The sequence below is a fragment of the Phyllobates terribilis genome, unplaced genomic scaffold (genome assembly GCF_046119375.1).
Source record: "Phyllobates terribilis strain yellow unplaced genomic scaffold, ASM4611937v1 Scaffold_1__5_contigs__length_1240528914, whole genome shotgun sequence".
Classification (NCBI taxonomy): domain Eukaryota; kingdom Metazoa; phylum Chordata; class Amphibia; order Anura; family Dendrobatidae; genus Phyllobates; species Phyllobates terribilis.
The window spans coordinates 983,656,729-983,673,372 of record NW_027362761.1 but is presented as its reverse complement, the minus strand read 5'-3'; the positions used below and the strand labels follow the sequence as shown (position 1 = coordinate 983,673,372).

At 40.2% G+C, this 16,644-nt stretch overlaps 1 protein-coding gene across 17 annotated transcripts in view; it reads left to right on the top strand.

The window, feature by feature from the left end:
- TENM3 (teneurin transmembrane protein 3) overlaps window positions 1-16,644 on the top strand; it is a 1,704,102-nt gene that overhangs the window by 1,451,356 nt on the left and 236,102 nt on the right. For all 17 annotated transcript variants that reach the window (XM_073643373.1, XM_073643362.1, XM_073643479.1 and 14 more), the window contains 4 exons: window positions 9,132-9,342; window positions 11,168-11,269; window positions 11,453-11,647; window positions 14,441-14,641. In XM_073643373.1, coding sequence (XP_073499474.1) covers window positions 9,132-9,342; window positions 11,168-11,269; window positions 11,453-11,647; window positions 14,441-14,641 — 709 coding nt within the window. The remainder of the gene's footprint in view (window positions 1-9,131; window positions 9,343-11,167; window positions 11,270-11,452; window positions 11,648-14,440; window positions 14,642-16,644) is intronic.

The window sequence follows — 16,644 nt, the reverse complement described above, 5'->3', positions numbered from 1 at the left end:
AGAATGATAAAAAAGGAGACCCTAGAATTGGCATTTTATGAATACAGGTATTTTTTAAAACAACATGTCAGGAGCGGAGACAGTTCCTCTTTAAATCCGACTATTCATAATACAATGTGGCTGAATTTCTCTGCGGAGTAGAATTCAGCTCAGTAGTTTTACTGAGTAATCCCGGCCGCCAGCACCCATGAGAATGACCTGCTGAATATATTGGGGTCAATTGCTTTTACACATAATAGCATCATTTGCATACATGACTGGTTGCTCATTTTGCATTATATGGGATAGCTAAGGCTTGAGAGCGATTTCTTGAATAATAATGTGTAAACGACAGTATAACCCATACATACAGTAATTAATTAATGGCTTTGTCCATGCAAAGCCTGCAAGAGAGAAAAAAGGCCTCCATGACAATAGCTTTCCTACTTCTTTAGAGGAATCACATATACATCAGACAGGAATCATTGACACTGCTTGTCCGTTTCAAGCCAATCAATGCTAGACTGAAAGTCTTTTGTGACACTTGCTAAAATGTCAGGTTCATTGCAACACAAGGATCAATATGTTTATTTAAAGAGACTTCTGGAAATAACAAAGGACTTTGATGGCTTAAAGCAAAATTAAATGAAGGAAAACATGCATCCTTTATATTTGCTGAATGTAATGGATTTGTTTCATTAATGGGAAAAAAGGTGGCTTAAAAGACAAGTCAATCCAGATCTCCTCCTCCCAACCTCATCATATATCAGAATGAAAGACCACCAATTTACTGCAAAGTGCTGACCAAGCGTGCGTCGTCCTGCTATTTTTTTATTCCATTCAGAGCGGAACAGTTCATTGTGTGTTGATGCCCTTACATGTCTATATTGGTTATAAAGTCACTAATTCTAAGTCACCGTCTGAAGGAAATGCTGATTTTCCTTAGTAGAAAGATAGGCAGGGTCAGTTTTATAAAAAATGGCGCCCTGAATTGTTTTCTGGTTTAAGGGGAATGTATAATCAGAAAGTGACGTTTTTAATTAAGGTTTTATGTTGAAGGTATTTTTTTTTTTATTTTTTTATTTTTTTCAATTTCCCATATCAAAATCTATAAAAAAAGTAAAGAAAAAATAGCCTGAAAAAATTAAACAGAAATCTTGCAATTGTCACACTGGCCACTAGGCTTAATATTAGACTTCCTGTTCTTTTCAGCAGCCACTTAGACATAAAAGCAATAATTAGCACTGACCCTATTGATTTGTGCAGAAGTATTTACTACTTATACTCTGATCTGGGCAAAAGTCATTGTGAAGAGTGGGGAAGATCTGTGACATCGCCTATAGTGACTATTGGATCCGTGTTGTATATAAAGATGTTACCTTTCATTGTACTCCTATCTGTGATGATAATGAGACTGCTGAAAAGTCTTCTGTACAGAACAGGGATATATCAGCCTAATATTGGGCTCAGTGGTCAGTTTGAAAATTACAAGAATTTAGATTATATACTATAGATTGTAATATAGAAAAATGTAAATAAATGTTATAAAAAAGTTACAAAAATACCTTTAAAATAAAAAAAAATCTGTTTTAAATAATGTTTTCATGACCCATTCCGTTTAAAAACCTGCACATATAAAATAATGAGGACCATCCATTGCCTAAATAACACTTCTAGCCAATATTCAGACAATAATACTGTATGTTCTTCTCATGGCAAAATAAAAATTTTATACAGTGTCGAAATGATAATTCTCTCACACAATACTGCATATACAGCCAGCATAATATTACAATATAGATCAGGGCAGTGGAGAAAAATTACTAGCACATCCAGTGTAAGTGAGCACTTTGCTGACTGCGAAAACTGATAGTAGGGTGAAATGATTTTACTCTCAGGGACCTCCTGCTAAAAACAGCCTGAAAATGTAGGAAGATTTTGGGGAATGATTCATGGTTAAATAATATCCAAACAACATATATCTATTATTTCTGTGACTGTCATATAATTCAATTCAGAGTGAGTTATAACTTGGCTTCAGATACCCAGGGAAAAGCATCTGTAAACTGATCTGTTCAGGCCATTTTTGAACCTCATCAGCACAAAGCAAGTGTTATATGAGATAGATATTAAGGGAGTGTGTCGAGTAGTAGACAGGCTATAAAGCTAAAGTTGATATTTATAAGACCTAAGACATTTTCATGGCATCAGTATAAGATTGATTTTGGAAAAATCTGTAAGTGTTTTTTTTTAATTGTTTCTTCGAAGAGGTTGTCCACTACTTTTACATTGATGGCCTATCCTTAGGATAGGTCATCAATGTCTGATCGACTGGGGCCAATGGCCGCCGGCCGGAAGTACTTACTTGCTGAGCTGCACCGTCTACTTGTAGTGGTCGTGGCTTGGTACTGCACATCTGCCTTCTATTCAAATCAATAGGAGGCGGATGTGCAGTACCCTGTGGTGGCCACAATCAGAAGACTGAGCAGCTCAGCAAGTGAGTACTTCCGGCTGGCGGCTGCCGTCGCCGACACCGATAACAGCTGATCAGTGGGGGTGCCGGGTGTCGGACCCCGACCGATCAGACATTGATGACTTATCCTCAGGATTGGTCATCATTGGAAAAGTAGTGGACAACCTCTATGAGTTACATAGAAGGCTGCAGGGGAAGGGAAAGTGGAAAGCTCTGTTTAGACGCTCCGAACATTATCACAATAGTCTGAAACAATACAGATATCTGCTTTGATGACGTGGGTCACAACTGAATTTCAATTTTACACTTGAATCCAAAATAATAAGAACGAATTTCATGACAGAGGGGGAAAATCGAAGAACCCCTCAAGCTCATACTTTTAACAACTCCATTAGCAGCCCATTATGTGCATACGTATCTTAGGTTATAAGTGTTTCATTTTGATAGACTTTTTTTCTTTCAAATGAGCAGATTGCATGAGTACACAGTATAGACCTTTTCAAGTGTAAATGAAAAAAGGCCCAGCCGATTTACCCTGTGGTGATCCATTACCGTCATCGATTTCAAAAATACATTTTAAGTTGTTTGCCAAATGAAATCAGTGCGGCTATTGTCTGTATGGAGTAAATAGTCCACTTGACCGGTTTTATATAAAGGCCTATGAGCCTCTCGTGTTATGTCAGGGAGGGAGCATTGGCTTTAATGGAGCAATATCACATTTTTGGATTTTTTTCCCATAACTTCAGCCTTTTGTCCCTTACACCCAAACCTAAATGGATCATCATGCCTGAGGTTTCCTTTTCCATTTCTTTCCTCACTAGGACTTGACAGAATGGATTTGAGGCTTCTATGTAGTTCATTTCACACAATACATAGACGAATGACAACAAGGAAACTCAGTTACAGAAACCAATAGGCATAGAAACAGAATAGTACATTATTGCTTTGGACGGTGATCCTTAAAGTTAATGGTTAGTGATTTTGTGCTATGAAGCCTGCATATTACCTGACAAATATTCTATGAAAAAAGTTCTTGTTCTCATTCCATCAGGAATATGACTGTAATGTGTATCCGCCTCATCGGTCGGATATGCTGGTGGAAAAGCTCTTGCTTTGTTTAACCCTTATCTTAGCAGCAGCCTGAGTGTTACCTGATATTTCAGGATTTGGAGAACCTTATAGTCAAGAATAAGCTGGCCAGAGGCCAATATACTGAATTTATCATTTTGTTTTACTAAATAACCCATAGAATACTGTGTAATCCAATGGCTTATTACCATTAATAGTGATAATTTGGTTTAAATAAAGATCTCTATTCTGAAAATCTGAAGATTTTGCCATAATTATATATTTATCTCCAGTGAACACAGATATATTATATAAAAGGTTATCTAACAGAATAGATTTAGACAGGGAACCTGTCATGTAAAAAGTGGTATTAACCTGCAGATATGGAGTTAATATGCAGGTTAATAGCACTCTGAAACTGCCCGGCGCTCGCATTGATAGTCCCGCTGCCTGGAGGAAATAAACTATATTCCTCCCAGCAGCCTCTAGATTTCAGTCATGGTGGTGGTCCGGCTTCAGTCACCATTCATCACATAGTTAGCAGCTGCTGTAATCCCAGCCCGGCACTGACTGACAGCCAGCTCATTATTAGAGCCAGCTGTCAGTCAGTGCCGCGGGCGTGGTTACAGCTGCTACTCACTGTATACTGAGACATGACTGAACCCGCACTGGCGCCGCCCCTATGGCTGAAAGCCCAAAGCTGCCGTGAAGAATAAAGTTCATTTCCTCCTGGCAGTGGGCCTCTCAGTGTGGGTGCCGGGCAGCTTCAGAGCACTATTATCCTGCAGATTAACACCATATTTGCAGATTAATAGCATTTCTTTCCATGACAGGTTCCCGTTAAATAGAAAAAGTTAAGCTATTGTTTCCAATTTATAGACATACGATATAACTGTCACTATATTGTTTGATAACTCGGGACCAGGGGCTTCTACCCTGACCCTAATGCTAGCGGCGCCCTAGCTATCCCTGTTCCCCAGGATACTTCTGGTGGTGAACATGCTGGGGCCACGTACCTTACTGTACTCCTGAATCAGCCCTTATCAGTCCCCTCCCCCATCCAGGGAAGTGGGGAGGAATAGTGTATGTAAATACACAAACCAGACAAACAAGGAAAGGACGTACAGCAATAATTGAAAATACCAAACATACAAAATATGCACTCACAGACAATAGAGGAAAAACACCAAAGGGATTAGGAAGGTAAACAAAAATAGAAGACAATGGGTCTATGCACACAGCCAAAACACCAAGCAACAGTCACAGAACAACTCTCATTAAACGCCTCTACGGAACACTGAATCCCCTCCACTCCTCACCAGGCAGTACAAGACTTAACACTGGCAATCCAGATTGCCATAGCAGAGACTATATAGGAGAGGGGAGTGGCTGATATTGCACAGCTGAGAACCTCCAAGAAGGAAGCCACATAGACTCAAAGCTGAGCAGTTTAACTCCTGCACTGCTGAAAAAAAACAGTACCATTTAATAAGAGGGAGAAGTATTTCTATTCAGCGCAGGAGTACGTGAACTCAAACGCTGCGTTATTCTGGCTCCTCTCTGTCGCAGTAAACCCGTGACAATAACATAGATTTAATTGCAAGTAATCACCCAGTAAATAACTTCCAGTCACATGTACTGTATAAGAAGTTATATATGATAAATAAAGCAAATACTTTTGGTACCAAAGTACTAGAGAAAGAACTTGCAGAGTAACAAATTTTTTTATTATTTCATTATTAACCACGGTCTTAAATCTTTGTAATATACTCCATTACCTTATTTTTCTTCCTTCTCTCTCAAGCACCATGCTGAAAGTGCTGTTTTAACTGCATAGTTAATTCCTTTTTTTGCAAGCTGCGTTACACAGCTGTTCTTGTAAGAATCCCTACTCATACATTTTTTACAAACACTCTCCATGTGAGCTTCTCTGTTCCCCTCCCACAGTAACAATGACAGTGTTTGTATATAGTGTTTGAGTACAGATTTTCGCTAGAGCAGCAAATCAAAGAAGCTTGTAAAACAGCATGAACTAGGCGATTAAAACAGTACTTTCATCATGGTGCTTGAGAGAGAAGGTAGCAAAATAAAATAATGGAGTATATTGCAAAGATTCATAACTTTACAAAGGCTGATCAATAATGTAATAATAAAGGTAAGTTACTCTATAACCATTGGGTATAATAGGTATCAAGTAAGCTAAGCAGCAGCACTCAATGGCAAGTAGCAGATGCAAAAGCAAATGCATTCTAGGGTGTATAAAAAGAGACAATAATATGTGATCCAAGTGTAATATTGTCCAGCTTTACATGCTTAATTTTGAATATGAATACAAGGTAAACAACCAACTAGATTAATAAATGGGAGTGAAGGTCTTAAAATGTCTGTGGGCCAACCCCAATAAGTTGTAATTATAGTTATAGAGTTATAATTACATAGTATTATGTTCAAATGGTTCTGGAAGATTATATCTGACTACCGGGAGAGGTCAGGAAGGATCGCTCTCTAGCCCCGCCTTAGTGAAGCAGCGCTGCCCACATTATCATTTGTCTTCCTCTGGATTAAAGGGAAATGTAGAAATTGATGGATGTGTCTTTTTTTTCAACGTTGTGATTATGTATAACTTTGGCTTTTAAGCACTCAGTCTAATAAATTGGACAATTGGGCAAAATGCTATTATGGCAAACAGGAACAATCAGTATGTGGAGCACTAAAGTAGTCCCATGGGCTACAAGAGCAACCTTGGGGAATGCTTTGACCTCCTAGTGGCTTTCCTTGTCTAGTTCTGGATCCTGCTAGCCAGAGTTCTCTATATACATTATATTAAGTTCTAAACCTTTATTTCAAGTAATCCATATGAAAAATTTAGACAATATTACTTGCCGATTTTTTTTCAGAAAAATATGGCTTTTGTAGGTCAATTCCATTTCCTATATCTTCTCGAAAAACCATAAAGCTTCAGGCAATTGTGAGCCTTCTGGCACTTAATTGTTGGAAAGTTTAGTGGGGATGACTGATGCTGGCAGTGAACGGTACCCCCGCTGTTATTTTAGCCAGCCTAAATTGGTGCAGAACCTTCCCTGGGAGAAGTTGAAGGGCTAAAGACCCTGACAAGCTAATGAATCTTCCACAAATCTGGGGAATCCAGTTTCCTTCTTCACTGCTTTTATGAAATCCACGGGTTACATCTAGTTAACTGTGAGTTTTCTCGCTGCAAGGCCCTGGATATATTTATATTTGTACAATGTACCTATCCTGCAGTTTCTCACCGCGGAGAAGATTACAAATGATAGTTAATGTTCACAAAGCAAATAGATCCAGCAGGGTGGACGCATGTGAAGCCACCTCGGCTGATTAACGGCAAGGCCTTTAGATTATGTTTTTGTTTTCAGTAGACGAATGTGTATCGAATAAAGACTTTAAGGGGAAGGAAAGTATTAAGTGACAGGACGCAATACACAATGCCAGCCGAAAATAATAAGGGTGAGGGACAGGCCACAGCCAGACAGTTGCATATTAAAATGTACAAAGAACATTACCAGACACCGATTCCAGCCAAATGTCCTTGTCAAATCCCTATTCCAACTCTTTTTCCCCCCTCCTCTCAGACTGAGTCTGTGAACTTGGAAGGATCGCTGCTATGTGCAAACAGTGATTCTTGTTTTATGAGGTCACTTTTTTTCCGACAAGGCCATTAAAGTGCGAGGATACTGAATGTATGGGCGAAACGTTATATGAAGTCTACGAACTGCTGTATCACTCTCCAAAATAATTTAGGGGGAACTATTTTATTTGTATTTATTTATAGCACCAACATATTCCTCAGCACTGTACACATCAGCCCAGTCCCCATTGGAGCACATAACCAAAATTTTAAAATAAATCTATAAATTTTTGGTGTGTGGAGGAGCAAACACAAACATGGGAAGAACATAAAAACTACAATCTAAAGACTAGCACCCTATACTGTGTTAGTAAATCAGTCACTAATAGGAAATATTTTGTAGATTTTGACATACGGTAACTGTCTCCAGCAGGGCTGTGGAGTCGGTAAGCCAAACCACCCACTCCGACTCCTCAATTTCCCTGACTACCGACTCCACAGCACTGGTCACTACTGAGCGTGTACATAAAGTGCAGCACAGATTCATCTCAACTAAAAGCCTAAATCCTTAGATGAGGAACAGAACAGACATTTATAGGACATTTCATAACTTTCCCAAATTCTTATGAAAACATTTACAGCACAAACGGAATTGTACTACTGTACCCAATTTATTATATATTTTAGGTCCATTTTATACCAACTCCACCAAAATGGACACTGATTCCGACTCCACGACTCCAACTCCACACCCCTGGTATCTTGGTTTTTGTTTCCACTGTGTAGAATTTGGCTGCATTTACCCTATACTATACGATTTACGTGCGTTAAATAACCGACGATTATTTGATGGTCTTTAATAGTCTGTTTAGACAGGCCGAGTGCGCTTATAATGCTCATAGAATGATCAGTAATACATCGTTCTGTGCAAAGAGGCTGACATTGCTCTCGGTAGCACAAATCCTGGTTACACAGGACAATGTGCTGTCGAGCACTGTATTTTTTGAAGCAACCTTAAAAGATCATTTCACTCAATGAATGAGCATTTTGCTTGTTCTTCGGGTGAGTGGCAGCCTGTTTACACAGCACGATTATCCATAACAAGCATTGTTCCCACTCTTTGTGCTGTGTAAACGCCCTCTATATCAGCATCTGATTATTTAATAATTAGTAGAATTGAGATTCAATAATAAGGACACATGCTCATGACTATATTACTAATCTTTTTTGTGTGAAGCTGCAATCGGACACCCATAGAGGAAAGTACACCTATAGGTCAACGGCACCAATAATATTTTGTTTCTGCGTTTGGACAGGAATAGGCAACATAAACCATTACACTGCTTGTACATCACTATTATCACAGCTTTTGGCAAGTTTTATTGATAATGAAATGTGCAGCCCATTTTTATCTGACTTGTACATTTCAGAATTTGGCTGCAAAGTGCGACCATAATAGTCCATAAGATAAAGGAGATACTTGAGAGCGTCGCCTAAAGGCAGCCGTACACATTACACTAGTTGATGTTCCAAAAATTCCAATTCCAAAAATAACAAAGGATTTTTTATTGAAAGTTAGCAACAAATGATTATTTTATACAGCCGTTATTGAAATCTTTTGTCTGATAGTCGTCAGTATATGGTACACGAATGATTGTCTGTGAAAGTGCAACCCACAGGGGATGAGTGGAGGCATGAGCATTCCTAGTTATTGTACAATATTTCATGCTTCTTTAATGACTAAACATCGATCCTTACTTGCTCCGTGTAATTCAACATGTATGGCCACGTTGTACAACCATGGTAGACACTTTAATCTAAAATGTGCATGACCTCGTTGGCAGGACAATCGTTCATCAGACTAACTTTCCTCTAATGTTTGCTTAATCATCAACCAAGTACGCCACGCACAAGGATTCATATTCACACAGTAATTCAGAATTGTAGAGCAAATGGTGTTGGGATGGACTCGATTCACCCTGATTTATTTTCATTGCATGTTTCCAGTATGATTTTGTGGAACTCCTGGAAGGAAGCAGATTAATTTCAAGAGAAAAACGCAACTTGCTAGAGTCTGAGAAGACAGGACGCATCCCCAGATCTGTCAGCATTCACGAGGCTGGCTTCATCCAGTATCTGAACTCTGGCATCTGGCATATTGCATTTTATAATGATGGCAAGAACTCTGAACCAGTATCCTTCAACACAATTGTAATTGGTAAGTAGCACCATTGCTTTAGTGTCTAGCTTCTTTTATATGCACTTTTATTCCTTTCATTTGGAATAGAAAAGTTGAAAGGGGAACTATGTCTTTTGCTCTTTTGTCAGATACTATGTTGTTTTATACTATGATTGTAGCGATATATATATAGATGAGCAATCGCACGATTGCTAAATATTTCATTTCTTAAAAATCCTTTTATTTTTCACACATGTTTGTGCTTTTGAGAGAAGGACCAGAGGAGCATCTATAGGGATATATTTTACATGGGCATGTCAATGCTGGAAAGGACTAGCCTACATTCAGCAGTTGTATTCCTTTATCTCATTGCCCAGACATTACTGTAGACTTTATAGCAGCTTCAGCTTCACGCTGACTCCATGGTGGCCACTCTGAAGGCCAGTTTGGACTAGTCCATGATCGGGGAACAAGCTTTTGTAGTAACACTCATTCCCAACTATCAGCCCATCTAAACACCCGACAAAGAAGCCAAACCCCATTCACTGGGTGTGTTGATTGTTAAAGTGGCTTAAAAATCATCACTATTGGCAACACTTTGTGTTGTGTAATCAGGGTATATTCTATGCGCAAGGAAACATCACTTATACAGCATGCCTAGAAAAGTGGTCCAAAGTGACCATTAAATGATCGTCGATTGGCTTGCATGTAGCTGATCAGCAATCATCGAATGACTGTGATCGGCACATCCTCACCTATCATTAGAGGCGATATTCTAACAGGATGTTTATCACAAGATTTAAACACTTACAGGGAATCACTCACTGAGAGCAGCATGATTCAGGAACAGAGACCCTGATTCCAGCAATGTGTCACTTATTGGGCTACTTACTGCAATTTTGGTAAAATCACTGTTTTATCTGATTCAGATCTATCAGTTCTCTAAATGCTGAGCTCTGTATAGCCCCACCCACAGCACTGATTGGCAGCTTTCACTGTACACTGTGCATAGGCAGAAAGCTGCCAATCAGTGAAGGGGGCGGGGTTATACAGAGCTCATGAATATAGAGGACCAGGTTTACTAGTTCTCTAGTGTTAATCTTTGCTGATAAAACAATGTTTTTTTTTTTTAATAAAATCTACGTAGCTGGAATCAGTGTCTCTGTCTCCTCATCATTCTGTTTGATTCCCCTTAATGTCTAACCTGTATTAGTTTGATTCTCCTTTAAGACCAGGTTTTCTTAGCACTTAGTCAAGCTGCCATTTATCATTACAACTCAATAGCTAATGTGCTTTTTTCCACTTCCATTCAAACCATACAGCAGGTTAAAAGGTAAAATAATTTTTATGGCTTCATGTGTAAAATTATGTGTCCTGACAGCCAAGAAAAGGTGAGACAGCGCAGTTCACACTGTATGATAACACATCAAAACCCTTTTTTTTTTTATCGCTTCAGCGTCTGTTGTTTTCTGCCGATTCCGAGGTCCGAGTTCACTGCCTACCGAACAGAATGACTGACGTGCATTTATGTCTCGGCTAATTATTGTATAACTATCTGCAAAGGCAGTGAGCAAGAATGTCATTATAAATTAGTCAACCTGCATTAAAAATACCAGGCGTTCCGGACATTCTTGTCAAAGCAAATTGAAACTTCTAATTCCGTCCAGCACTGCCGGCAATTATAGGGAATAAGTCAATATTTGCTTTCCTCGAATTACTAAGCAACTCCAGCAATTTTTTTTTTTTATTTTACCTGATCAAAATGCCTGACGGTTATGAAAGGAAACGTAAGAGAAAGTCTGTATTGTGTGAACTCAGCAAGCCGTCCATTTCTATGAAGCCTCACCAAATCTGTTATTTGTAGAGTCCGTTGTGGAATGTCCCCGAAATTGCCATGGAAACGGAGAGTGTGTTTCGGGAACCTGTCATTGTTTTCCTGGATTCCTAGGACCCGATTGTTCGAGAGGTATACAAATTAGTTTTCTTTTGTGAAAAATTGCTGCTAAGAAGTGGCGACAATTTCTGCATCCATCGCCTGACATATTTATTTGCTTTATCCTTCGCTGTTTTTTATTTTGTAAGCGTGCCTAGTGCTTGCGTGACAATGCAAAATGTCCTAATTCTACCATTGTCATGTTATATTTCACAGCAGCCTGTCCGGTATTGTGTACGGGAAATGGCCAGTACTCCAAAGGACGCTGCCTCTGCTACAGCGGCTGGAAAGGAACCGAATGTGATGTGCCCAGCACCCAGTGCGTGGATCCTCTATGTGGCGGCCATGGAATATGCATCATGGGCTCTTGTGCTTGTAATGCGGGCTATAAAGGGGAGAACTGTGAGGAAGGTAAATGTCACTGGTACTATGGAAGAGGTCATGTAAAATATGTTTTTGCTGCTTTCATAACATCAACCTACACCATATTGTCATCACTCGCTGTCACAACCTAAATTCCCTATCAATGTGTCACCAGGATTTAGCCCTATAAACTGAAGACATGGCTATAATGGCGCTGAGGTGCTGATTAATCTGATACCTGATATGTAGGGATCCGCTCAGTGGTTGTTTAATACTCACCTTATGAAGTTTTCAGAAAATGATGTCTTGTGTGCTTTGGGGCTGGACATGGGGGCAGGGTCCTCCTCTCCTTCTCCACCCCCCACCAGTCTCCTCTTGTTTCTTCTGCAGGTCATTGATTATTCAGTAACCTGCCTCCTTTAAATAATTCAGTGCCGCCGCCAGCATCGTTGTGTGGGTGGCGCGTGCACAGTTGGAGTCGGCGTCCTGTGTGCAGGAACTGAGCCGAGATCTCGATCATTCCACCTCCGGCACCATATTATTGAGGTCCTGCACACAGGATGCCGGCTCCCAAAGTGTTTGAGGAAAGCCTGGTATCTGGAGAAAATCCACACAAATGTGGAAAGAACATACAAACTCCTTGCAGATGTTGTCCTTGGTTGGATTCGAACCTCAGCGCTGCAAAGCAACAGTGCCAACATATACAAATCTAACAAAGGTTAAATTGACACACAGCGCACCATCTTGATAACCCGCCACACAAGATTATCTCACTCTCAAGATAACTTAAAATTGCACAAGCATTGACCCTTGTCAAGTTAGGGCATGTTAGACTAAAGTTGACTGAACCAGATGATATCCACGGGTTCGGTTGATGGTCTAATGTGTATAGGAGCATCAGCCGACTGATGGTCGGGAGAGATGTCGATTGCGCATGTCCAATTTCAGACTGAAGATCGCATTAATCTCCCATGTCAGCCAGCGGCTTTCTCATAGACAAATAGAGTTCAGACAATGCAGATTTTGCAAAAAAAGTGTAGTTTTTATTCAGTCATCCTTTTCATTTTCATAGTCCAAGAACACTGTAATCAAACATTTACCATCCTTTTCATATTCATAGTCCAAAAACACTGTAATTGAACATCAACCGACGTTTCGACCTATGTAGGTCTTTATCAAGGTAATTTGATATATACTGTTAGATCAGCAAGGACTGATGTTTCGACCTATGTAGGTCTTTATCAAGGTAATTTGGTATATGCTGTTAGATTAACAAGGACTAATGGGATATGGACCCCTGTGGTACTAAGGAAAAACCTGTGGGTGGTGAAGAGTGCTGACCAAGGGGTTAGGCCCGTATCAGGAGCGGTGGATCTGCATTGTCTGAACTCTATTTTTCTAATGGTGTGCCGAGATTTTCTTCCATATATTTAGACTTCATATTACCTCTGAGCACCCAATTTTACAGTGAGCGACCCGTCATTCTGCATTATTTCTCATAGACAACACAGGAACTCTCAGCCTTTCTTTTGTCAGATGAACCCGCCGATATCAAGGGGTTTAGCTAAAAGCCTAATATATCGAACGGCGCCAGCTGACCGATTGTCATGAGAGATGTAGATCGGGGAAGTTTGACTTCAGACTGCCGATCATATTGTTCTCCTGGAGATAAACTAATGGCTGACATGTCAACCAGCTGCTTTCTCTTAGAGAACACAGGAGCAATCGTGTGTATGGGAGAGTTGGCTGAGATGGCTGTCGGCCGAATGAGCAACTGAAGCATTTTTTGGCCTACAGCCATCTAATCTCTATGGCCAATCTTATATTCTAATATCTCAGAGCTTTGTTATCCAACTCAAGATAACCTTTGATAGATCTGTAAAAGCTAATAGAAAAAGGCAAGAATTGGAGCCGATAATAAATTATCGTATTTTCCCATTCTGACTGAAGAATGGCAGCCTGTATTTCATTGATTGCCAGGCATATCTGTATGTTCACATTGTAATTTATTATCACATCATTACCTTCAAACCACTTTTTTCAATTGCAAATATTATTTATGCAACCTCATGACTTGAGTTATCATCACTTTTTCTTCTTTGTCATGTTTTATATACCTCCTTAATGTTTTGAGGTGTATTATTACCTTTTCAAAGCCATCATATACCTACAATACCTAATTAAATTAGATATGAAACGTGCCGGATGTACAGAAGAGAAGCAATTCTTTTCTGATACATTTAACGCTCTTCAGCAACCTAAACCGAGGTGAAACGTGATACATAGCTTTTGGCATTACGAGATAGAATTAGGAAATCTGTGATGTTGTTATGTAGTGCACGGACCATTTTGCATTGGCTTCTTCCAGAGGAAGCCACCATTTTCTTTCCGTGATCAAATTGTTTTTATTGATTTGCATGTGCAAAGGAATGCAATTAAGTCACCGGAATTAAATTTTCAGACCATTGACCCTACAAGTGTAACGTTTTATTGAGTCAAATTGCTGAATTAAGTCTCATCATCCAGAGCACATTAATGGCAGTCCAGGAAGATGTAGAGTATTCAGCTGATACATTAAAACAGCAATTGTCTGCCGAAACTGTCACATTGTGTCTTGGTCAGTGCCAAGAGAATGGCTTTTTTCTACCCTCATTGCTTTTTATACAGGTTCCTGAAATCGCTGGTATCTACTTATACTAAATTACGTGTCACTTTTAGGATATTCATGTCAAAAACTTTTCTGTAGTTCTTGTAGAAGACATGGAAAAGTAATATATCAAGTCAGAGTGTATAACCGAGGAAATGAAATGGGCAGTAATTAATCCTTTTGTCTTTCCATAGCTGATTGCCTGGATTCATTTTGTTCGAATAATGGGGTTTGTATTCATGGTGAATGTCACTGCAACCAAGGATGGGGTGGTACCAACTGTGAAATCCTCAAATCTATGTGTCCCGACCAGTGTTCTGGTCATGGTACCTATATTCAAGAATCTGGAAGCTGCACTTGTGATCCCAACTGGACCGGACCTGACTGCTCTACTGGTAAGGATGGTGTCTTAAATATTTAGTGGGGTACAATAATATGAACTTACCTTCCTTCTACCTTCCTGTTGCTTAGACAAGACAAATAACATGTATTTGGAAATGAATCCACTATTAGATGTTCAGATGATACCTGGCAATCATCTGGGTGAAAGAGGATAGACATGTTGAATTTCAACATGACTTATCCATTAATCTCAGGGTAAATACTGTACGTTTCGGGCAGTAGTGTCTGTCTGTAGTTAATCCCCCTCTCAGTATTGAGAACACAGTCGCATTCAATATTACTGAGCATGTATTTATATGATGGGGAGGGATCAGGAAGAATAGCTGTCACAACCTTAAAGAAGGCTAAGAGGAGACTTAATAGCTGTCTACAAATATCTGAAGGGCTGTCACAGTGTAGAGGGATCATCCTTATTCTCATTTGCACATGGAAACATGAGAAGCAATGGGATGAAACTGAAAGGGAGAAGATACAGATTAGATATTAGAAAAAAACTTTTTGACAGTGAGGGTGATTAATGAGTGGAACAGGCGGCCACAAGAGGTGAAGAGTTCTCCTTCAATGGAAGTCTTCAGACAGAGGCTGGACAGACATCTGTCTGAGATGGTTTAGTGAATCCTGCATTGTGTCGGGGGTTGGACCAGATGACCCTGGAGGTCCCTTCCAACTCTAACATTCTAGGATTCTATGACATATGAACATTTGGATGACAGCTATTAAAGATATACGGCCACAGGAGACTAAATCCACAAATTACATCCAACTACCAAATGTATCCAAAAGAAATAAAGAGATCATATTGGAGCTCATTAGGATGGCACTAATTAAGTTAGCAATATGCATTGGATCGCTGTTGGTTGAATTACTGTTAAGGCCCCGTCACACTTAGCGACGCTACAGCGATCCCGACAACGATACGACCTGTCAGGGATCGTTGCTGCGTCGCTATGTAATCGCTGGTGAGCTGTCAAACAGGCAGGCTCACCAGCGATCAGGGGAGCAGCGACATAGTGGAAAGAATCTTTCCACGATGTCCTGCTCCTGGTTACCAGCCTGCTGAAGCAGGAGCCGGCTGGTAACCATGATAAACAGCGGGTTACTAAGTGCGCGTGTGCCCCTAGTAACCCGCTGTTTATCATGGTTACCAGCCTGATCACTGGTCCCGCTGGTCAAACACAGCGATGTGTGCTGACCAGCGGGAGGGCAAAGACCAAAAAATGGTCCAGGACATTCTGCAGCGATAGCGACCTCACAGCAGGGGCCTGATCGCTGCAAAGTGTCACACATAGCGACATCGCTGGTGAGGTCGCTGTTGCGTCACCAAAACCGTGACACAGCAGCGATCTCACTAGCGATCTCGCTATGTGAGACGGGGGCTTAAGTCCTACAGTGATCTCTCCTCACACCTCCTTAAAATAGGAGCATAAAAAACAGACTTTGCACCACAATAGATGAGCACTGATGGTATTCATTTCCTTATTACTCACTCAGGTGAGAAGTAGTGGTGGGTCGTTTGGAACCGATCGGGCACGAAGAACCGGCTCCCTTCAGTGAGAGCCGCTTGCAGTCTCTGAATGGCTCTCGCTGGGGTTAAGATCAACCTGTTCTGCTGCGGAGGATAATGAAAGCCTGCACACCTGCCCTCAGAAATGCAGGTGAACACATATTAAATAGGGATCCAAATGATCCAACCCACCAGAAAAGATTCAGACTGCCCATTACCAGTGAGAAGAGCTAAGCTCCTGCTCCTCTCCTCCTGGAACAGCACTTCTCAAGTCACACAATCCAAATGGTTCCATCTTTCCAGCCCGTGAACTGCAGACTGGATTCGTATTTTTAAAAAATCTTAAAATACGTAATTTACCATAATTTATATAATAAATGGATTTGTATAAAAAAATAACCTTTAAATGCATAATAAAACAGCATAAGACTGTCTATACATACAGTGTGTTTTGGGGTGAACCCCTTTATCAAGGATAAATTTCAATGATGC